The sequence below is a fragment of the Capricornis sumatraensis genome, chromosome X, assembly GCF_032405125.1.
Source record: "Capricornis sumatraensis isolate serow.1 chromosome X, serow.2, whole genome shotgun sequence".
In the NCBI taxonomy this organism is placed as follows: domain Eukaryota; kingdom Metazoa; phylum Chordata; class Mammalia; order Artiodactyla; family Bovidae; genus Capricornis; species Capricornis sumatraensis.
In genome coordinates this window covers 93,891,946-93,916,371 of record NC_091092.1, presented here as the reverse complement: position 1 = coordinate 93,916,371, position 24,426 = coordinate 93,891,946, and the positions used below count along the sequence as shown (strand labels likewise).

The window sequence follows — 24,426 nt, the reverse complement described above, 5'->3', positions numbered from 1 at the left end:
CTTCCTAGGTTAAAAAGGCAGAATCGCAGGAATCTCTTGGATAACAGAGACTCAATAATATTGAAAAAAGAGTTACAGCAAAAAGCATACAAAGAGGTTAGACTGGAAATTCCCTGGTGGTACAGTGTTTAGGACTTGTCGCTTTCACTATCAGAGCTCAGGTTCAATTTCTAGTTGGAAAATTAAGACTGCAAGTCTCATTGTTCAGTCGCTAAGTTGTGTCCAACTCTTTGCAATCCCATGGACTGCAGCACACCAGGCTTCCCTGTCCTTCATTATCTTCTGGAATTTGCTCAAAGTCATGTCCTGTAAGTCAGTGATGCCATTCAACCATTTCATCCTCTGTCGCCTCCTGCTCCTCCTGCCCTCAATCTTTCCCAACATCAATGTCTTTTCCAATGAGTTGGCTCTTTGTATCACGTGGCCAAAGTATTGGAACTTCAGCTTCAGCATCAGTCCTGTCAATGTATATTCAGGATTGATTTCCTTTAGGATTGACGGTTTGGTCTCCCTGCTGTCCAAGGGATTCACAAGAGTCTTCCCCAGCACCACAATTTGAAAGCATCAATTCTTTGGCATTTAGCCTTCTTTATACTTCAACTCTCACATCTGTACATGACTACTGGAAAAACCATAGCTTTGACTATATGGACCTTCGTTGGCAAAGTGATGTCTCTGCTTTTTAATACAATGTCTAGCTTTGTCATAGCTTTCCTTCCAAGGAGCAATTGACTTTTAATTTCCTGGCTACAGTCGCTGTCCACAGCGATTTTGGAGCACAAGAAAATAACATCTATCACCCTTTCTGCATTTTCCCTTACTATTTGCCATGGAGTGATGGGACCAGATGCCATAACCTTAGGTTTTTCAATGTTGAGTTTTAGCAAGCTATGGGGCATGGCCAAAAAAAGAAAAGGTTAAGTATAATATCATTTTTCTAGAAGTATATAGATTGTGGGTATAGATATAGAAATAAACAGCCTAACAATATACATTAAGGGAAGATCAAGTTAACTTTTCAGGGACTTTCTGGATTCTATGCTTTAGGTCCTGAAACCTAACAAAGCTGAAGTTCTGAATGTTAAATATAAAATGGAGACTACTTTGGCAACCTATTATCTTTTGCTAAATAAAGGCTATCTCCTAGACTTTGAGTATTTCCCAGGATAATGCTATGAATTCAAGGCCTTATGCTTGGCTAGTATTCAATCCACTGTTATTCACTGTATTGACAACCACATTATTCAGGAAGATCCAAAATGGAAAGTGACTGATGAAAGCATAGAGCTTGAAGAACATATAGGCTAATCTTGTCTTGATGAGAGAAGATTTTGCAAGGTCCTGCTTGCAAACCCTCATGAGTTGTCCTTCTGTAAACCAAGTCTTCCCAGAGGTCCAACAATTCTTAACAAAAACACTACATAATAGGGCTTCATGTATTCTTCTTTTGCCATCACCACAAGACTTTAAAAGAAATGTTGGAAGGCTAATTTGCTTTGTATTGGTATTTGTCTGCTTTCTCTTTTTTTTTAATTTTTACAATGTTATGTTGGTTTCTGCCATACAACAATGTGAATCAGCAGTAATGATTATACATACATCCCCTCCCTCCTGAGTGTCTCTCCTCTTCCCCCATGCCATCCCTCCAAGTCATCACAGAATGGCAGACTGAGCTCCCTGTGCTACATAGCACTTCTCACTAGCTATTCATCTTACACAAGATAGTATATATTCATGTTACTTTCTCCATTCATCCCACTTTCTCCCTCCCCGACTGTGTGCACAAGTCCATTCTCTACATCTGCATCTCCATTCCTTCCCTGCAAATAGGTTCACCAATATAATCTTCTAGATTCTATATGTATGTGTTAATATACAATACTTGTTTTTTCAATTAACTTCACTCTGAATAACAGGCTTATTAAAACTGACTCAAATCCATTCATTTTTATGGTTGAGTAATATTCCATTGCATATATGTACCAAAACTTCTTTATCCATTCATCTGTTGATGGACATCTAGGTTGCTTCCATGGCCTGGATATTAATAACAGTGCTGCTATGAACACTGGGGTACATGTGTCTCTTTCAATTCTGGTTTTCTCAGGGTATATGCCAAGTAGCGGGATTGTTGGGTCATGTGGTAGTTCTATTCCTAGTTTTTTAAGGAATCTTCATACTGTTCTCCATAATGTCTAAATCAGTTTACATTCCCACCAATGTGTAGGACGGTTTTCTTTTTTCCAGGCCCTCTCCAGCATTTATTGTTTATAGATTTTTTGATGATGGCCTTCTGACTGTGTAAGGTGAAACCTCATTGTAGCTTTGATTTGCATTTCTCAGATAATGAATGATGCTGAGCATACTTTCATGTGTTTATTTGCCATCTGAATTGTTTTAATAGTAACTACCTCAAAGTATGTCATCACATATTTCCTTCTATACATATCCCTTTCAAGTGTACCTGTTATGCTTAAGTGACTCCAACCCATAGCAATGATTCTCTGGCTTGTGACTGCTGTATTCTTCATTATACTTCCTTAAGAAAATAGACTATGCTTGAAAGCAGCTCTCAAGGTTTACCTTACTGTTTCTTGCTTTATGACCTGAAAACGTTATAGGATAAGCATTCCATATCTACATATTACAATAGCAAATGCTTTTTGTGTGCACTGAGAATTCTTTTAACATAGTCAAAATAATTTTAATAAGAATTTCAATATGCAGTCTGAATTCTTTCATATTTTGAATACAGTTATCATATGGTTTTAAAAAAACACAACTATCTGCCATATCTTCTCCTTATGCACATGATACTACACTCAAAGGTTCTGAGAAAGATTTAACATAAGAAGTGAATTTGTTTCCAGTCTCAGATTTTCAGAGATTTTTAAGACTTATCACTAAGACGACTACCCATTCTACTTTTCACTGAATACAATGACCACAGCTTTGAAAGCTCATCTGAGAATTGATCTAAAGCTGTGTTTTCAGATTTTTCTCTTTAAATCACCTCTTTTAATCTTCAATATTATGTGATGACCAGCTTTTAAATATTTTGTAGTCAGTATCATATGAGGGAAGTGGGCTTCTCTCATAGCTCAGTCAGTAAAGTATCTGCCTGCAATGCAGGAGACCTGGGTTCGATTCCTGGATTGAGAACATCCCCTGGAGAAGGAAATGACAATCCTTTCCAGTATTCTTGCCTGGAAAATCCCATGGATGGAGGAGCCTAGTGGGCTATAGTCCATGGGGTCTCAAGAGTTGGACATGACTTAGTGACTAAACCACCCCCACCAGTCAATATCACTTTTCAAAGAGAGAAAATACTTTACCCATTTACTACTTTAAAACGTCAGGCTGCAGCTTTCTAATATTTCTGAATACATGAAAAAGGTTGTGTGTGTGTATATTGAGTCATTTCAGTCATGTCTGACTCTGCGACCTCATGGACTGTAGCCCGCCAGGCTCTGCTATCCATGGGATTATCCCAACAAGAATATTGGAGTGGATTGCCATTTCTTACTTCAGGGGATCTTCCTGACCCAAGAATCAAACCTGCATCTCCTGCATTGGCAGGCAGATTCTTTACCATTTGAGCCACTTGGGAAGCCCAATGAAGAAAGTTAGGTATGAAAAAAAGTACAGACACTTGGGGATAATTTTCAGAGCAGTTTTAATTTTCACAGTCATTTCCCTCAAATGTTTAGAATTGTAATCAGACTTTAAGCTAATTTAAGTCAATAAAAAATAGTTATTTATTGATATATCACCAAAGAGGATGGATAAAGACACCTAGCACCTTCAATTCTAGAAAGAAACCCAAAAAACGGTGGTCAATTTCACAAATATTTAAGCTCTTGAGCATTTGATGAGGATAGACAGGCCTTGGGAAGTGGAGGGTCAGATAAATCAATTGCTTAAAACAGCTCTGAGTTACAGTTTCTAAGAGGGAAGGCATGGCTAGAAAGAAATTGAAAGAACAAAATACTCCAGGCAACACAGCAGGTAGAAAGGAGAGAAAAGAGTATTGTCACAGTAATGAAATAAAACTCAGGCTGCTCCCAAACACAAAGAAGAAAGCTGCTTTTGTACACAAGTCCCTTCTAGCTTTGTTCTGGTTTTAGACTAACCATTTTCATGCCAAGGTACACATGTATGCTCATATACACATACATGTGCACATACACTGCTTAAATAAAAAGTCATTTTAACCCTCTGAATCTCCAAACCTTTTCCAATAAGAACATCAGGTATTTGGGTATTAGAGAAAGGAGAGGTGGATGGAGTTGGATATTATTAGAAAGTTAGACCTAATCTAAACTTAGAGGGATCTCAAATTTTAATTCCCACCATCATAATAGCACCAGAAAATGAAGCACTATAAGACAAAGGAATTCATCAATTTGTGCAAACTAATAAAATAGGTAATCATAAAGGACTGGGAGAAAGTACCAAGCATAGTAGCAGCTACATCCAGGCAAAATGAGGTCAGAAATGTATACATGTAGGTATGTACATATGTATACATGCATGTGTATGTATATGTGTATTAGGTATTTGATAATAAAATGAAACATTTTTTTCTTTCTCAAAGCATGAGATATTGTTTTCAGATAGAAAATTATTTTATTTAAATAACTATGTATTTATTACATATTAGAAAAATAAATACATAATGCATTCCAGTGGGCTGAATGATGTTCCCCTCAAAAGATATGTTCATGTCCTAATACTCAGGTTAGGAGATTCTCCTAGATTATTTGGGTAGGCCTTAAATTCAATAACAAATATTTTTATAAAAGGCACACAGAGAAGACATACACAGAAACACACAGAATAAATCAATATGAATAAGCATACGGACATTGGAGTGCTGAGGCCACAAGTCAAAGAACACCTGCATCTGCCAGGAGGTGGAAAAGACAAGGAACAGATTCTATCTGTTCAAGGACTTACAACACCTTGATTTTGAAACTATGGCCTCTAGAACTGTAAATTTCTGTTGTTTTAAGCTACCCAATTTGCATTAATTTGTTGTGGAAACCCTACGAAATTAACACCCCACATCAAACCCAAAATTATCCAGATTGTTTAGGACAAAACTAATATAAGTATTTATTTTTAACTGATCTAATTTTTAATGTATGTAAGTAATATTATTGATAAGGATATGGCAGAAATTGTGAGGGTGGCACATAAATAATTCAAGTTTGGGAGACAATATCACTGTCTAAATAAGAGATACTTACATGAAGCACCTTACAATTGGAAAACAAGTGATAGAGCCACATGAGTGATTGATACAGATAAATTGGTACTCCAGGAGCTCAGGACAGTAGAGATTAGTGAGAGTTGGAGTTATCAGTGGAAGTTTCATGGAAGAGATGAAAATGGAATTTGGGCCCTACAGAAAGTGTGAGATTTGGTAAATTAAACAGGCTGATTGAAGCACATTTCAAGGCAGAAATAAAAGGCGTCACTGAGAACGACTGAAAAAATATATTATTCAATTAGATAATATATAAATATTGTTAATTCTCTCAAATGTATTAGTGTGGATGTAATCATATAGGAGAATGTCATTATTTGTAAATGACGCATGCTGAATTATTTAGGCTTGAAGTTTCTTGATGTTACTTTCAAAGAAAGAAATGAGAAAAAGAGAGAGAGGGAGAGAAACACAGAGAGGCTGAAAAAGAGAGAGAATATATGCAACTATGTGAGAATATTAACTATATTAAGAGAGAATGTTATGTGAGAATGTTAACTATATTAAGTTGGAAGGGGAAGATATGTATGATACCATATGAACCTGTTCATACACTTTGTCTAAGAAATCCTACTTCTGGGGAATAATCAGAAACTTTCAACAAAGGGCACGTGACAAGCAAGTGTTCATTCATTATATGGCACAGTGATGTATGAATTCAATTGAAAGCAAGTTGTGTGTACTAAGCGAGACACCCACCAGCCAATCCTACCTCATGACATAAACAAATCATGATTAAGCAAACTAGGAGGCTTCTGCTGACTAGGATGCTGCCAGAATTGCAGTTATAGAACACATGCTGTGGGCCTGGGACGTGGTTAGTATTCTGTGGTCAAGTACCACAAATACTCTAACTTCACTAAAAGCAAGATATCTTGGAAATGGCAAGAAAGAAACAAAAAAAATGCTTAGATTATCTACTATTCAGAATTTTCTATAAAAGCTGAATTGTATCAGCTTCAAAGTGACCTCAAATTCTGGAACCTTAGTATACTTAATGCATGGAAAAATATTTTTGGAATTGTGCTTAGGTGTACTGAGATTTCAAAATGAGGGAGCTATGTCTGCTTGACAATATTTCATTGAGTATAATATTTTTATTATGAGTTTAATAATTTTTATCTAACACTTATACTCAGCTTCCTGTTAGTAATTACTATGACAAAGCACCAGCAGCCAGCAGATGTTTTGTAACAATTAGCAACTTTTGATTTGCTAATAGTTTCTAAATGGCAACAGCTACAAGTAAGGCAAATAGGACACTATATTGGGTTTGTGTGTGTGTGCTCAGTTGTGTCTGGCTCTTTGCAACCCAGGAACTGTAGCCCACCAGGCTCCTCTGTCCATAGAATTTTCCAGCCAACAATGCTGGAGCGGATTGCCATTTCCTACTCCTGGGAATCTTCCGGACCCAGGATCAAACCCTTGCACCTCTTGCTTTGGCAGGCAGATTCTTTACCATTAGCTCCACCTGGGAACTCAGGAACATTGAGTTTAATGTCATTAAAATAGTACAAGGAAGTCTCATCCATATGTACCATATAACAAACAAATTCAACTGTACACCAAAAACAAAGCATTTAATGTAAAAAGCATTTTTTTTTCTAAAATATGACTTCTAAATGTTAGCCAGATAATTTATCTGGTGACTTAATTAAAGAAACAGATCAGTTCTAGTTACACAAAACTGTATACTCAATTTTATAGGCAATTTAAGGGATTTTCAAGGATAATTGGACTGTATTTGGTTTTCACATATGCAATGACTTTAGAACTCAACCATGAGCAAAATGGAACTTCCACATCTAACACAGAATGTTTATCTGTAAGAACCAGATAATCTGTTTTGAATCATTGTTCTGAGAGTGCCCAAGGTCACAACTTTCTTATTTGTAAAATAGGAACATTAAGAATACCTATCTGTGATGGTTCATTTTATGTGTCAACTTGGCTGGGCCAGGTGTCCAGATATTTGGTCAAACATTATTCTGAATGCTTCCATGAAGGTTTTTTTTTTTTTTTTTTTTTTTTCCACGGGAGTGTGAGATTAAGGCAGGAAAAGAAGGGGACAACAGAGGATGAGATGGTTGGATGGCATCACTGACTCAATGGACATGAGTTTGAGCAAGCTCTGGGAACTGGTAAAGGACAGGAAGGCCTGGCACGCTGCAGACCTTGGGGTCGCAGAGTTGGACACGACTGAGGGACTGTACTGAACTGAGATTAATATTAAAATCATTGAACTTTGAACAAAACAGATTACCCTCCATAGTGTTGTTTGGCCTCATCCAATCACTTGAAGGCTTTAATAAACAATGATCTCCTCCAAGGGAGAACAAATTTTTTCAGCAGTCTGCCTCTGGATTAGAACTATAATATAACACTTCTATGGCTCTCCAGCTTGCCAGTCTACCCCATCAAATTTTGGATTCACTAGAATTCCATAATCATGTTAGCCAGTTCCTTAAAGTTTTTCTCTCTCTGGGGTATGGATGAAAAGAAACCCTTCTAAACTGTTTTTAGAAGTGTAAACTGATGCAGTCGCTATAGAAAACAGTATGGAGGTTCTTAAAAAAACTAAACTTACAGTTACCATCAATCAGTTCAGTCACTCAGTCATGTCCGACTCTTTGCGACCCCATGAATGGCAGCGTGCCAGGCCTCTCTGTCCATCACCAACTCCCGCAGTTCACTCAGACTCACGTCCATCGAGTCAGTGATGCCATCCAGCCATCTCATCCTCTGTCGTCCCCTTCTCCTCCTGCCCTCAATCTTTCCGAGAACCAGGGTCTTTTCAAATGAGTCAACTCTTCTCATCGGGTGGCCATAGTATTGGAGTTTCAGCTTCAATATTAATCCTTAAAATGGACACACAGGACTAATCTCCTTAAGGGTGGACTGGTTGGATCTCCTTGCTGTCCAAGGGACTCTCAAGAGTCTTCTCCAACACCACAGTTCAAAAGCATCAATTGTTCTGCACTCAGCTTTCTTTATAGTCCAACTCTCACATCCATACATCACTACTCGAAAAACCTTTGTTGACAAAGTAATGTCTCTGCTTTTGAATATGCTGTCTAAGTTGCTCATATCGTTCCTTCCAGGGAGTAAGCGTCTTTTAATTTCATGGCTGCAGTCACCATCTGCAGTGATTTTGGAGCCCCAAAAATAAAGTCAGACACTGTTTCCATTGTTTCCCCATCTATTTGCCATGAAGTCATGGGACTAGATGCCATGATTGTAGTTTTCTGAATGTTGAGCTTTAAGCCAATTTTTTCTCTCTCCCCTTTCTCTTTCATCAAGAGGCTCTTTAGTTCTTCTTCACTTTCTGCCATAACGGTGGTGTCATCTGCATATCTGAGGTTATTGATATTTATCCTGGCAATCTTGATTCCAGCTTGTGCTTCTTCCAGCCCAGCGTTTCTCATGATGTAATCTGCATATAAGTTAAATAAGCAGGATGACAATATACAGCCTTGAAATACTCCTTTTCCCATTTGGAACCAGTTTGTTGTTTCATGTCCAGTTCTAACTGTTGCTTCCTGACCTGCATACGGATTTCTCAAGAAGCAGGTTAGGTGGTTTGGTATTCCCATCTCTTTCAGAGTTTTCCACAGTTTATTGTGATCCACACAGTCAAAGGCTTTGCATAATCAATAAAGCAGAAATAGATGTTTTTATGGAACTCTCATGCTTTTTCTATGATCCAGCAGATGCTGGCAATATGATCTCTGGTTCCTCTGCCTTTTCTAAAACCAGCTTGAACATCTGGAAGTTCGTGGTTCATGTATTGCTGAAGCCTGGCTTGGAGAATTTTGAGGATTACTTCACTAGTGTGTGAGATGAGTCCAATTGTGTGGTAGTTTGAGCATTCTTTGGCATTGCCTTTCTTTGGGATTGGAATGAAAACTGACCTTTTCTAGTCCTGTGGCCACTGCCTAGTTTTCCAAATTTGCTGGCATATCTTATACAGCACTTTCACAGCAACACCTTTGAGGATTTGAAATAACTCAACTAGAATTTCACGACCTACACTACCTTTTCTCTTAATGATGCTTCCTAAGGCCCACTTGACTTCACATTCCAGGATGTCTGGAACTAGGGAAGTGTGATCACACCATCATAATTATCTGGGTTGTGAAGATCTTTTTTGTATAGTTCTTCCGTGTGTTCTTGCCACCTCTTCTTAATATCTTCTGTTTCTGTTAGGACCATACCATTTCTGTCCGTGATTGAGCCCATCTTTCTATGAAATATTCCCTTGGTATTGAGAAAGTCAATTCCTAGGTAGGTTGATAAGAAGTCCGGGGGTCCCCAAGGAGAGAGGGGTCTGGAATTCTCAAGGAGGAGGAAAGAACAGACTTTCTTCCCACTACATTCCTTAGTCTTAATCATATAAAACTTTTTTTTTTCCATTTCTGTGTCAATGGACATTTGGATTACATATTTTTGTTTCAATATAAATTTATTTAATTGAAGGCTAATTACTTTACAATATTGTATTGGTTTTGCCATATATCAACATGAATACACCACAGGGGTACACGTGTTACCCATCCTGAATCCCCCCCACCCACCTCCCTCCCCATCCCATCCCTCTGGGTCATCCCAGTGCACCAGCCCTGAGCATCTTGTATAATGCATCGAAACTGGAATGATGATTCATTTCACATATGATATTATACATATTTCAATGCCATTCTCCCACATCATCCCACCCTCTCCCTCTCCCACAGAGTCCAAAAGACTGGTCTATACATCTGTGTCTCTTTTGCTGTCTCGCATACAGGGTTATTGTTGCCATCTCTCTAAATTCCATATATATGCGTTCAGTTCAGTTCAGTTCATTTCAGTTCAGTTCAGTCGCTCAGTTGTGTCCAACTCTTTGTGACCCCATGAATCGCAGACGACAGGCTTCCCTGTTCATCACCATCTCCCAGAGTACACTCAGACTCACGTCCATCAAGTCCGTGATGCCATCCAGCCTTCTCATCCTGGGCCATCGCCTTCTCCTCCTGCCCCCAATCCCTCCCAGCATCAGAGTCTTCTCCGATGAGTCGAGTCTTCTCCGACGAGTCAACTCTTCTCATGAGGTGGCCAAAGTACTGGAGTTTCAGCTTTAGCATCATTCCTTCCAAAGAAATCCCAGGGTTGATCTACTCCAGAATGGACTGGTTGGATCTCCTTGCAGTCCAAGGGACTCTCAAGACTCTTCTCCAAAACCACAGTTCAAAAGCATCAATTCTTCAGTGCTCAGCCTTCTTCACAGTCCAACTACACCTCCATACATGACCACAGGAAAAACCATAGCCTTGACTAGACGGACCTTAGTTGGCAAAGTAGTGTCTCTGCTTTTGAATATACTATCTAGGTTAGTCATAACTTTTCTTCCAAGGAGTAAGTGTCTTTTAATTTCATGGCTGCAGTCACCATCTGCAGTGAATTTGTGCCCCCAAAAAATAAAGTCTGACACTGTTTCCACTGTTTCCCCATCTATTTCCCATGAAGTGATGTGACCAGATGCCATGATCTTCGTTTTCTGAATGTTGAGCTTTAAGCAAACTTTTTCGCTCTCCTCTTTCACTTTCACCAAGAGGCTGTTTAGCTCCTCTTCACTTTCTGCCATACATGTGGTGTCATCTGCATATCTGAGGTTATTGATATTTCTCCTGACAATCTTGATTCCAGCTTGTGTTTCTTCCAGTCCAGCGTTTCTCGTGATGTACTCTGCATATAAGTTAAATAAGCAGGGTGACAATATACAGCCTTGACATACTCCTTTTCCTATTTGGAACCAGTCTGTTGTTCCATGTCCAGTTCTAACTGTTGCTTCCTGACCTGCATACAGATTTCTCAAGAGGCAGGTCAGGTGGTCTGGTATTCCCATCTCTTTCAGAATTTTCCACAGTTTATTGTGATCCACACAGTCAAAGGCTTTGGCATAGTCAATAAAGCAGAAATAGATGTTTTTCTGGAATTCTCTTGCTTTTTCTATGATCCAGCGGATGTTGGCAATTTGATCTCTGGTTCCTCTGCCTTTTCTAAAACCAGCTTGAACATCAGGAAGGTCACAGTTCACGTATTGCTGAAGCCTGGCTTGGAGATTTTTGAGCATTACTTTACTAGCATGTGAGATGAGTGCAATTGTGCTGTAGTTTGAGCATTCTTTGGCATTTACTTTTTTTGGAATTGGAATGAAAACTGACCTTTTCTAGTCCTGCGGCCACTGCTGAGTTTTCCAAATTTGCTGGCATCTTGAGTGCAGCACTTTCACAGCATCATCTTTCAGGATTTGAAACAGCTCAACTGGAATTTCATCACCTCCACTAGCTTTGTTCGTAGTGATGCTTTCTAAGGCCCACTTGACTTCACATTCCAGGATGTCTGGCTCTAGAATAGTGATCACATCATCATGATTATCTGGGTCATGAAGATCTTTTTGTACAGTTCTTCTGTGTAGTCTTGCCACCTCTTCTTAATATCTTCTGCTTCTGTTAGGTCCATACCTTTTCTGTCCTTTATCTAGCCCAACTTTGCATGAAATGTTCCCTTGGTATCTCTAATTTTCTTGAAGAGATCTCTAGTCTTTCCCATTTTGTTGTTTTTGTCTATTTTTTTGCATTGATCGCTGAAGAAGGCTTTCTTATTACTTTTTGTTATTCTTTGGAACTCTGCATTCAGATGCTTATATCTTTCCTTTTCTCTTTTGCTTTTTGCCTCTGCTCTTTTCACAGCTATTTGTAAGGCCTCCTCAGACAGCCATTTTGCTTTTTTGCGTTTCTTTTCCATGGGGATGGTCTTGATCCCTGTCTCCTGCACAATGTCACGAACCTCATTCCATAGTTCATCAGGCACTCTATCAGATCTAGGACCTTAAATCTATTTCTCACTTCCACTGTATAATCATAAAGGATTTGATTGTGGTCAGACCTGAATGGTCTAGCGGTTTTCCCTGTTTTCTTCAATTGAAGTCTGAATTTGGTAATAAGGAGTTCATGATCTGAGCCACAGTTAGCTCCCGGTCTTGTTTTTGTTGACTGTATAGAGCTTCTCCATCTTTGGCTGCAAAGAATATAATCAATCTGATTTTGGTGTTGACCATCTGTTGATGTCCATGTGTAGATTCTTCTCTTGAGTTGTTGGAAGAGGGTGTTTGCTATCACCAGTGCATTTTCTTGGCAAAACTCTATTAGTCTTTGCCCTGCTTCATTCCACATTCCAAGGCCAAATTTGCCTGTTACTCCTTTATTGGTGTTTTTCTTTCTAGCTTACTTCACTCTGTATAATAGGCTCCAGTTTCATCCACCTCATTAAAACTGATTCAAATGTATTCTTATTAATGGCTAAGTAATAGTCCATTGTGTATGTGTAACACAGCTTTCTTATCCATTCATCTGCTGATGGACATCTAGGTTGGTTCCATGTCTTGGCTATTATAAACAGTGCTGTGATGAACATTGGGGTACACGTGTCTCTTTCAGTTATGGTTTCCTCAGTGTTTATGCTCAGCAGTGGGATTGCTGGGTCATATGACAATTCTATTTCCAGTTTTTAAAGGAATTCTGATTGGCCTGAGATGGTACCTCACTGCGGTTTTGATTCGCATTTCTCTGATAATGAGTGATGTTGAGCATCTTTTCATGTGTTTGTTAGTCATCTGTATGTCTTCTTTGGATAAATGTCTGTTTAGTTCTGTGGCGCATTTTTTTTTTTTTTTTTTTTTTGGCGCTGGAACCCGGATATGGCCCATTTTTTGATTGGGTCATTTATTTTTCTGGAATTGAGCTGCAGGAGTTGCTTGTATATTTTTTAGATTAATTCTTTGTCAGTTGCTTCATTTGCTATTATTTTCTCCCATTCTAAAGGCTGTCTTTTCAGCTTGCTTAGAGTTTCCTTTGTTGTGCAGAAGCTTTTAATTTTAATTAGGTCCTAATGTTTATTTTTGCTTTTATTTCCAGTCTTCTGGAAGGTCGGTCATAGAGGATCTTGCTGTGATTTCTGTTGGATAGTGTTTTGCCTATGTTCTCCTCTAGGAGTTTTATAGTTTCTGGTCTTATGTTTAGATCTTTAATTCATTTTGAGTTTATTGTTGAGTATGGTGTTAGAAACTGTTCTGGTTTCATTCTTTTACAAGTGGTTGTCCAGTTTTCCCAGCACTACTTGTTAAAAAGATTGTCTTTTCTCCATTGTATATTCTTGCCTCCTTTGTCAAAGATAAGGGGTCCATAGGTGTGTGGATTTATCTCTGGGCTTTCTATTTCGTTCCATTGATCTATATTTCTGTCTTTGTGCCAGTACCATACTGTCTTGATGACTGTGGCTTTGTAGTAGAGCCTGAAGTCAGGCAGGTTGATTCCTCCAGTTCCATTCTTCTTTCTCAAGATTGCTTTGGCTATTCGAGGTTTGTTGTATTTCCGTACAAATTGTGAAATTATTTGTTTTAGCTCTGTGAAAAATACCATTGGTAGCTTGATAGGGATTGTGTTGAATCTGTATATTGCTTTGGGTAGCATACTCATTTTCACTATATTGATTCTTCCGATCCATGAATATGGTATATTTCTCCATCTATTAGTACCCTCTTTGATTTCTTTCACCAGTGTTTTGTAGTTTTCTCTATATAGGTCTTTTGTTTCTTTCCGTTCAATTCAGTTTAGTGGCTCAGTCATGTCCGACTCTTTGCGACCCCATGAATTGCAGCACACCAGGCCTCCCTGTCTATCACCAACTCCCAGAATTCACTCAAATTCACGTCCATCGAGTTGGTGATGCCATCCAGCCATCTCATCCTCTGTCGTCCTCTTCTCCTCCTGCCCCCAATCCCTCCCAGCATCAGAGTCTTTTCCAATGAGTCAACTCTTCCCATGAGGTGGCCAAAGTACTGGAGTTTCAGCTTCAGCATCATTCCCTCCAAAGAAATCCCAGGGCTGATCTCCCTCAGAATGGACTGGTTGGATCTCCTTGCAGTCCAAAGGGCTCTCAAGAGTTTTCTCCAACACCACAGTTCAAAAGCATCAATTCTTTGGCTCTCAGCTTTCTTCACAGTCCAACTCTTGCATCCATACATGACCACTGGAAAGACCATAGCCTTGACTAGATGGACCTTTGTTGGCAAAGTAATATCTCTGCTTTTGAATATACTATCTAGGTTGGTCATAACTTTCCTTCCAAGGAGTAAGCGTCTTTTAATTTCATGGCTGTAATCATCATCTGCAGTGATTTTGGAGCCCCCCAAAATAAAGTCTGACACTGTTTCCACTGTTTCCCCATCTATTTCCCATGAAGTGATGGGACCAGATCCCATGATCTTCCTTTTCTGAGTGTTGAGCTTTAAGCGAACTTTTTCACTCTCCTCTTTCACTTTCCTCAAGAGGCTCCTTAGTTCCTCTTCACTTTCTGCCATAAGGGTGGTGTCATCTGCATATCTGAGGTTATTGAGAGTTCTCCTGGCAATCTTGATTCCAGCTTGTTTTTCTTCCAGCCCAGCGTTTCTCATGATGTACTCTGCATATAAGTTAAATAAGCAGGGTGACAATATACAGCCTTGACACACTCCTTTTCCTATTTGGAACCAGTCTGTTGTTCCATATCCAGTTCTAACTGTTGCTTCCTGACCTGCATATAGGTTTTTCAAGAAGCAGGTCATATTCCTAAGTATTTTATTCTGTTCATTGCAATGTTGAATGGAATTGTTTCCTTTAGTAGTATATCTATCTTAAGAAAACATTTTTGTCTTTAAGTCTGAAACTGATGATTACACAACAAAGGGCTCTGTTTGTACTCTGTACTAAGGATGATATAGGGATATACCCAGCTTGAGGACAGTTTCTCCTCCATGAAAACTTTCTGGTTAATCCTGTTATCTTGAAATGTGGGTAGTGGGAATGGGTCTAGTAAGATCTTTGCAACCTGTGGACATTCTTTTGATTTATTTTAGTAACTAATTGGAGAGTATATAACTCCATTGCTAAAAGACTAGCAAGGGGCACTTTCCATCTGCCTTCTGATGTCTGTCTCAGAAGCTTTCTCTATCTCTTTTATACTTTAATAAAACTTTATTACACAAAAGCTCTGAGGAATCGAGCCTCGTTTCTGGCCCCAGATTGAATTCTTCTCCTCCAGAGGCCAAGAATCCCAGCATCTTTCATGGTTCAGCAACAACCTTTCAGTATGTCTAATTTTCTTGGAGAGATCTCTAGTCATTTTTAATTCTATTGGTTCCATCTATTTCTTTGCATTGATCACTGAGGAAGGCTGCCTTATCTCTCCTTTCTGTTATTTGGAACTCTTGATTCAAATGGGTATATCTTTACTTTTCTCCTTTGCTTTTTGTTTCTCTTCTTTTCACAGCTATTTGTAAGGCCTCTTCAGACAGCCATTTTTTTTTCCCAACATTTCTTTTTTGGGGGATAGTTTTGATCCCTGTCTCCTGTACAATGTTACAAACCTCTGTCCATAGTTCATCAGGCACTCTGTCTATCAGACCTAGTCTCTTAAATTTATTTCTCACTTCCACTGTATAATCATAAGAGATTTGATTTAGGTCATACCTGAATGGTCTAGTGATTTTCCCCACTTTCTTCAATTTAAGTCTGAATTTGGCAATAAGGAGTTCATGATCTGAGCCATAGTCAGCTCCTGGTCTTGTTTTTGCTGACTGTATAGAGCTTCTCTGTCTTTGGCTGCCTAGAATATAAGCCATATGGTCTTGTAATCCCACTTCTAGGCATACATCTGAGACATAGAGAACTGACTTGTGGTTGCTAATGGAGGTAGGGTGGGGGAGGGGGTCAGGGAGGGATGGATTAGGAGTTTGGGATTAACAGATACAAAATATTATATATATAATGGATAAATAGCAAAGTCTTATTGTATAGCACAGGAAATGCTATTCAATATCCGTGATAAACTATAATGGAAAAGAATATGAAAAAGTATATATATACACATATGTATAACTGAATCACTTTGATGTACAGTAGAAATTAACACAACATTGTAAATCAACTATACTTCAATAAAACAAATTTTTAAAAACCCTTTCTCTATAGATTCCTTAAAAAGCTAGGGACAAATCTACAATATGACCCAGCAATCCCACTACTGTGGAATATACCCCAAGACAAGCACAATTCTAAGACACGTGTACTCCAGTGTTCATTGCAGCACTATTTACAATAGCTAGAACATGAAAGCAACCTAGATGTCCATTGACAGATGAATGGATAAAGAAGATATGGTACATATATACAATGGACTATTAGCCACAAAAAGAACAAATTTAAGTCAGTTCCAGTGAGGTGGATGAACCTAGAGTCTTTTACACAAAATGAAGTCAGAAAGAGGAAAACAAATATTGTATATTAATATATATATATGGAGTCTATAAAAATCGTATTGATGAACCTATTTGGAGGGAAGGAATGGAGACATAGATGTAGAGAATGGACTTGACACAGTAAGGGAAGGAGCAAATGGGATGAATGGAGAAAGCAGCATCAACATACATGTACTAGCATGTGTAAAATAGATAGCAGTGAGAAGTTGCCATATAACACAGGAAGCCCAGTCTGGTGCTCTGTGGTGACCTAGAGTGGTAGGATGAGGATAGGGGAGGGAGGTTCAAGAAGGAGGGGATATATGAATAATTACAACTGATTTGCCTTATGGTATGGCAGAAATCAACACAACACTATAAAGCAATTTTCCTCCAATTGAAAAATAAATAAGTACACACAAAAATTATTTCTCTATAGATAGGTAGTTAGATAAAAATATGTATATTTGGATATGTATATTTGGATATGTATATTTGGATAGCTATATATAGATAGAGATGTAATTTTATATATATATATATATAGCTATATATAGATAGAGATGTAATTTTATTTTAGGTGTAAAGATATACCTTTATATATATGTGTATATATATATATATATATTTATATGTGTCTAGACATATGGAGTAGATAGATATAGATACAAATTTTATGTATATTTTTAGATATAAGGATAGAGAGAGATTGGAAAATATACATTCTGGTATTTCTGTCTATCTGTAGAATACTGACTAACACACTATCCAAAAGTTATTGTGAAGATCAAATAAGACATTGAATTTAGTCTTCAGAGTGCTTGAAATATGGAACAGTGCAAGATAAGTGATTTCTGTTTTTTACCAAGTGTCTAATCTCGTCCATATAGCCTTGATCCCAAAGGATATACTTCTTTTATGCCAGATTTACTCCCTATTTGAACCAGAAATCCAGGCATCCAAGTATTTTCTGGAAACTTCCCTTCTTTCACTCCTCTCAGTCCCCAACATGTTGTTAGAAAGAAAAATGAGCTTCAGCTCTATGATACCATGTATACTGAACACTATTATGGCTCAATATGAATATTCATTTTCTTGATAACCGACCTGTTTGAACATATGCATTGAGCCACCTTCTGAATTAAGTTGGACCTCCCAGTTGTTTATGAGTTCATCCATATCTGGAAAAGAATCAAGGGAAAGACAATTTAAAAATAAAACCTAACTCACTGTATGGATACAGTATGCCACTAACACTTGGTTACACCTGTTTGTATTCTAGAAATATTATTTTTCAGGACTTAATAGATACTAAGAAGTCAGAATTTGGACAACATTCTAATTTGCATATTCTGCTTACCAAGATAGCCCTGACTGGTCCCCAGCAGTATTAGCTGCCTCTTTCCCTCATGTCTTCTATGCACATGAATTTGTTTCTTCCAACCTTTCCAACTAGCACTACCTTTAAAAGAATATCATTATAGCTATATAGTTTCCTGAATCCTCCCCTTTCTGGTCTAATTCTCATTCCATACAGGAGAGTTCCACCCTCCTGTATGGATATTTACTCTAATAAACTTGCTTACACATCAACGCCAAATCTCTCTAAAGAAGCATTTTATCTTTCTACTTCTCTTAAACATACAAGCCAAGAGTGGTTAATATATAAGCATTTTTCTATTTCTCTTTTAGATAATTTTCCCTCTTTTTTAAAAAATCAAAGTATATTTGATCTACAATGTCATATTAGTTGCAGGTGTACAGCACAGTGATTCAGATATATATTCAATTAAAAAAAATTCACAACCTAAAAGTTGAGTTATGTACTATTTGGCAGGACTTTTTAGGACTATAAGCCTGGCAGGCAGCATCTCGAGTAAACTCTGAGAGAACTGCTTTGAGGAAGTAAGGGGTGCGGGAGATAGGATATATAGGAGTTTTGCAACACAGGGCAGGTAATCAGAATATCAAAATATTACCATTAAAGAAATGACTGTGATGATGTAGAGTAGCTGAATGAAGCCACCAAGTGTTTCTTTTTTCCTCTTAATGAAAGTAAACACTAGGTGGCTTCATTCAGCTGCCCTATACCATCATAATAATTTCCATCACTAGTACCTACCAGCACCTCATCAACCAGATTTCCTTTCATTTAGCTACATTCTAATCTCACTAGAGGTGAAAAAATAGGGCAAGAAAGATGAAGTCACAGCTTGCTTTTGACTTAACTGATCGGATTTCAGATCACACTAAGTTTCACCAAGTCAATTACAATTAGTTTCATTTATGACCTGGTTGCATTTCAAAAGCTAGTCTATAAAACAGTTAATTGTTTTGGATGTCAACTACATTTACCCACAGAAATGTTCATTTTATGGGTCACAATAGCTGTTTAAGACCTAATGTAGTTAAATAAACAATCAGCAAGAATACAAATTATAATACAGAAACACAAAAGAGTAAAAGATAAACTTATAAATAATTCCTTTGTTTATTGACTGTTAGGGATTGAAGAAAATAGTCTTAATTAGATAATTAGATAGGCAATAATACACAAAGAATCTTCTACTGAGATTATGAGGAAAATTTCTGGGTCATTATCAAAGAGTTTGGAGAATTCTGACACTCTAAAATATCTCCAGTTTTATCTCAAAACACATTTTATTTTCTTTGATCCATATATGAGTAGAGCTGTTCATGTATATATTCAACATTTACAAAATATTTATGCATAACTACTATGTGTCAGAGGTTACTCTGGGCTTCTCTGATGGCGCAGATAGTAAAAAATCTGCCTGCAATGCAGGAGACCCAGGTTCAATCCCTGGGTCAGGAAGATCCCCTGAAGAAGGGAATGGCTACTCATGTCAGAATTCTTGTCTGGAGAATTCCATGGATAGAGAAGTCTGGCAGGCCGCAAAGAGTGGGATACAACTGAGGGACTAATACTTTCACTTTCAGAGTTTATACTAGGCACCTTGTTATCAGTTTTAGATCTGGGTCAACCAGACATGGAGAGTCAGCAAGTATAGCAGAGAGCACTGAACTGGGAGCTAGATGCCGAGGAATTACATCCTATAATCTTTGTCAAGGCATTTTTCTTTCTAATCCTCAACTTCCCCATGTAAAATTAAAAGATTTTAAATTGTTCTCTGCTGCGTCCTAAGGCTTCTATGAAGCCTCTTTAGGAGTAGGAGTTAGGGTTAATGGAGGAAGAAATCTAGTAATGAATAAGTACTTCAGAAGTCAGATGCAGAAAACTCAACTCTAATTTCCATTAAATTGTAAAATTTTGAAAGCAGAGATTTTCTTCACCTTTGATGTTTTCTTCAGTAATGTATTTAAAAGGCTTAAAGTAGTGTCTGGCACACAGTAGTCTTCAATACATTTATAAGAGTTTTTGATGAGTGACAGAAAAGGATAATGAAGTGTGTCTTCTCATTATAGGAACTGGACAAAAGTAGAGAAGGATAAAAGAAAGTTAAAGAGGTTAAAGTATAAGAGATGTTTGAGGTGTAATTAACTGTGAAGTATAAAAGGCCAGAGAGGGCAGCCATTTCTGATTTTAAGAAGGAGGGGAAAAAGAGGTGCAATTGTAGAAAAAGAATGTCTGGTCAGATAATTTTCATACTGCACAGGCAGGCCATAATGAAAGCCAGGAGAGCTTGCTTGGCTGCTGTCAGAAAAATCTGTAGGAGAGAGGGAAGAGAATTTGGTGCTTCCTCTCCATTTATCCAGGACTTCCCTGGTGGCTCAGACGGTAAAGCGTCTGACTACAATGCAGGAGACCTGGGTTCAATGCCTGGGTCAGGAAGATCTCCTGGAGAAGGAAATGGCAACCCACTCCAGTATTATTTTTGCCTGGAAAATCCCATGGACGGAGAAGCCTAGTAGGCTATAGTGCATGGCATCGCAAAGAGTTGGACACAACTGAGCAACTTCACTTTCACTTTCTTCATTCATCCACCCCTCGACTAAGCTTTGTTAATTCTAGCCAAGAGAATTTCAAGAGCCCTCTCTTATCTGGTCTTCCTCAATTCCTATGGATCATGAAACAACAGAGTTGAGGAAGCAGAGTGACTTTGATAAGCTATTTAACACCTGTGAACCTCACTTCCTTTACCTGACAAGAGGTAGGGGAAATGACATATCTATAGGATTAATGTGAGGATTCAATGTATTAGTACAGGTAAACACACTTAAAATAGCTCTTAGCATATAAAAAATTCTCAACATAATTAGCTATTGTTATCATCACTACCATTATTATTATTAAGGATAAGAATCTTTCTCTCTGGACCAGAAGAATATCCCCTAGGCATCAGACAAGTTGTTTATACTCAGTGTGCTTACAAACTTTCTCCACTTCCTATATTTACAATCTAAATTGTTTAGCACTACTATCAATCCATTCTCAGTCTCAGTGATTGAAGGTCAATCAACTTTGAATCTTCTCTCTCCATCTCCAGCCAACTGTTTATCAGATGCAATAAACTGTACTGCAGAAATATGTCTTAAACTTAGTTTATCATCTCCCAGTCACTTCCCCTTCTTGTCCATACATCATATTGCCTAGGTTAATATCCTGGTTCTGCAACTTTATAACATTAAGACTTCAGACAATTTTTTCCATTACTGTTTGTCTATTTCCTCAACTATAAAATAAGGATAATAATAGTACCAGTTCATAGGATTTATCAATTTAATATGTGTTTAAAAGTTTAAAATAGTACCTTGCACAAAGGCATTGTCTGTTTCCCTTACCATAAAGTGAGCCCCACAATAGCTACTTGATCTTGTTCTTCTCTGTATCCCTTTCTTTTAGCAGAGTACTTCCTCTATACAGTGGGCTAACATCCAGTGAATGGTCATGGGAATAAGAAAGGTTAATAGCAATAATACTATAATGCAAAGATGGGCTCAATAAAGGACAGAAATGGTATGGACCTAACAGAAGCAGAAGATGTTAAGAAGAGGTGGCAAGAATACACAGAAGAATTGTACAAAAAAGGTGTTCACGACCCAGATAATCACGATGGTGTGATCACTCACCTAAAGCCAGACATCCTGGAATGTGAATTCAAGTGGGCCTTAGGAAGCATCACTACAAACAAAGCTAGTGGAGGTGATGAAATTCCAGTTGAGCTCTTTCAAATCCTGGAAGATGATGCTGTGAAAGTGCTACACTCAATATGCCAGCAAATTTGGAAATCTCAGCAGTGGCCGCAGGACTAGAAAAGGTCAGTTTTCTGAAAGACAATGCCAAAGAATTCTCAAACTACCACATAATTGCACTCATCTCACACGCTGGTGAAGTAATGCTTAAAATTCTCTAATCCAGGCTTCAGCAATATGTGAACTGTGAAATTCCAGATGTTCAAGCTGGTTTTAGCAAAGGTAGAGGAACCAGAGATCAAATTGCCAACATCTGCTGGATCATAAAAAAAGCAAGAGAGTTCCAGAAAAATATCTATTTCTGCTTTATTGACTATGCCAAAGCCTTTGACTGTGTGGATCACCATAAACTGTGGAAAATTCTGAAAGAGATGGGAATACCAGACCACCTGACCTGCCTCTTGAGAAACCTATATGCAGGTCAGGAAGCAACAGTTAGAACTGGACATGGAACAACAGACTGGTTCCAAATAGGAAAAGGAGTACGTCAAGGCTGTATATTGTCACCCTGCTTATTTAACTTCTATGCAAAGTACATCATGAGAAACGCTGGACTGGAAGAAGCACAAGCTGGAGTCAAGACTGATGGGAGAAATATCAGTTACCTCTGATATGCAGATGACACCACCCTTATGGCAGAAAGTGAATAAGAACTAAAGAGCCTCTTGATGAAAATGAAAGAGGAGAGTGAAAAAGTTAGCTTAAAGCTCAACATTCAGAAAACTAAGATCATGGCATCTGGTCCCATCACTTCATTGCAAATAGATGGGAAAACAGTGGAAAGAGTGTCTGACTTTATTTGGGGGGGCCTCCAAAATCACTGCAGATGGTGATTACAGCCATGAAATTAAAAGACGCTTACTCCTTGGAAGGAAAGTTATGACCAACCTAGATAGCATATTCAAAAGCAGAGACATTACTTTGCCAAGAAAGGTCCGTCTAGTTAAGGCTATGATTTTTCCAGTGGTCATGTATGGATGTGAGAGTTGGACTGTGAAGAAGGCTGAGCGCCAAAGAATTGATGCTTTTGAACTGTGGTGTTGGAGAAGACTCTTGAGAGTCCCTTTGGACTGCAAGGAGATCCAACCAGTCCACCCTAAAGGAAATCAGTCCTGGGTGGTCATTGGTAGAACTGATGTTGAAGTAGAAACTCCAATACTTTGGCCACCTGATACGAAGAGTTGACTCATCTGAAAAGACCCTGATGCTGGGAAAGATTGAGGTTAGGAGGAGAAGGGGACAACAGAGGATGATATGATTGGATGGCATCACAGACTCGATGGACATGGGTTTGGGTGGACTCCGGGAGTTGGTGATGGACAGGGAGTCCTGGCGTCCTGCAGTTCATGGGGTCGCAAAGAGTCAGACATGACTGAGCGACTGAACTGATCTGAAATAAATTGCAATAATCAAGGAGTCTGAAAAAAAAAAAAAACTTTTTGTCTCATCTATATCACAAATATTTAGTCAAATGGCAATATTTAGTCAAATATTTTAGCTCTACTCTTTAGTCAAAAGTGTATAGCTGACAGGAATGTCTCAGCCATTTCTGGTTAGTGTCCTCTCACTCAAAGAACAGCCAATTGGAATAGCCACTAGAAAACCCTGGACAACATTCTAAATGTTGGTAATAATGAGTAAACGGAAAGCTATTAGCTATATGCTTCTCTCTAAAAAAAAAAAAAAAAAAAAGTTTTAATATATAGCCAGACCAAATCTAAAACAGAAGGAAATTAGGATTTACAGAACAATCTTAAAGAAAATTCAGGGTTTTTTCAAGGGCTTTATAAACTTTTTGCTTTTCTCTAGAGTTGGCACCACCCTTCAAAGTGTCTGTGACTAAGAGGCTGCTCAGAAATTGTTTAAGAATTGGTCAGGAAATAACCAAAGAGGGGTTGGTTAAGTCCTGGGTTATTGAGATGTGAACCATATGAGCAGGAGGGCTTCAGAAATGCAAATTACCTACTTACGATAATAACCATTATTCTGCTTGAATTGGCTTTTCAAGCCTTTGTATCTAGAAGCTGTACTTTCTTGGATTTCCCTGGCAGCCCTGTGGTTAAGACTCAGTGCTTCCATTACATGGGTGTTGGAGGGTGGAGGGAGAGTGGGGGTACCTGTTCCATCCCTGATTCCCTTTAGGGGGAACTAAGATCCTGAATGCTAAGCGGCATGGCCAAAAAAAAAAAAAAAAAGAAAAAGAAGAAAGAAAGAAACATTCTAGAAGCTGGACTTTCTGGTTCTTCTCTTTTTTTTGTTTTTCCTTTTTAAAAATTTTATTTATTTATATTTATTTATTTATTGGAGGCTAATTACAATATTGTATTGGTTTTGCCATAGATTGACATGAATCTGCCACAGGTGTACATGTGTTCCCCATCCTGAACCCCCCTCCCACCTCCCTCCCCGTCCCAACCCCTCTGGGTTCTTCTCTTAAGGAAGGGAGTACTGGAGGAAAAAAAGGAGAGAGGGAGGAAGATTGAGTCCCATCCATAGCAAGTCGATGTCTCATATATACAAAACATCACAAACCATGCATCTGGGACTATGACCATAGAAATTTCATAAGATTATTAGTATAATCTTTTGTCATGTTTCAAGTTTATTTTGTTACCCACTGTATTCCACAGTGATCTGCTTGCTTTATGAATGTGAACAGTGCCTT

General features: G+C 38.2%; 1 protein-coding gene across 1 annotated transcript in view; it reads right to left on the bottom strand.

The window, feature by feature from the left end:
• The window catches only part of KLF8 (KLF transcription factor 8), a 121,351-nt gene extending 103,586 nt beyond the window's left edge, over positions 1–17,765 (bottom strand). The window contains exon 1 of the mRNA XM_068962647.1: positions 17,694–17,765. Within this exon, the coding sequence (XP_068818748.1) occupies positions 17,694–17,765 (72 nt within the window). The remainder of the gene's footprint in view (positions 1–17,693) is intronic.
• Between the last annotated feature and the right edge of the window lie 6,661 nt (positions 17,766–24,426).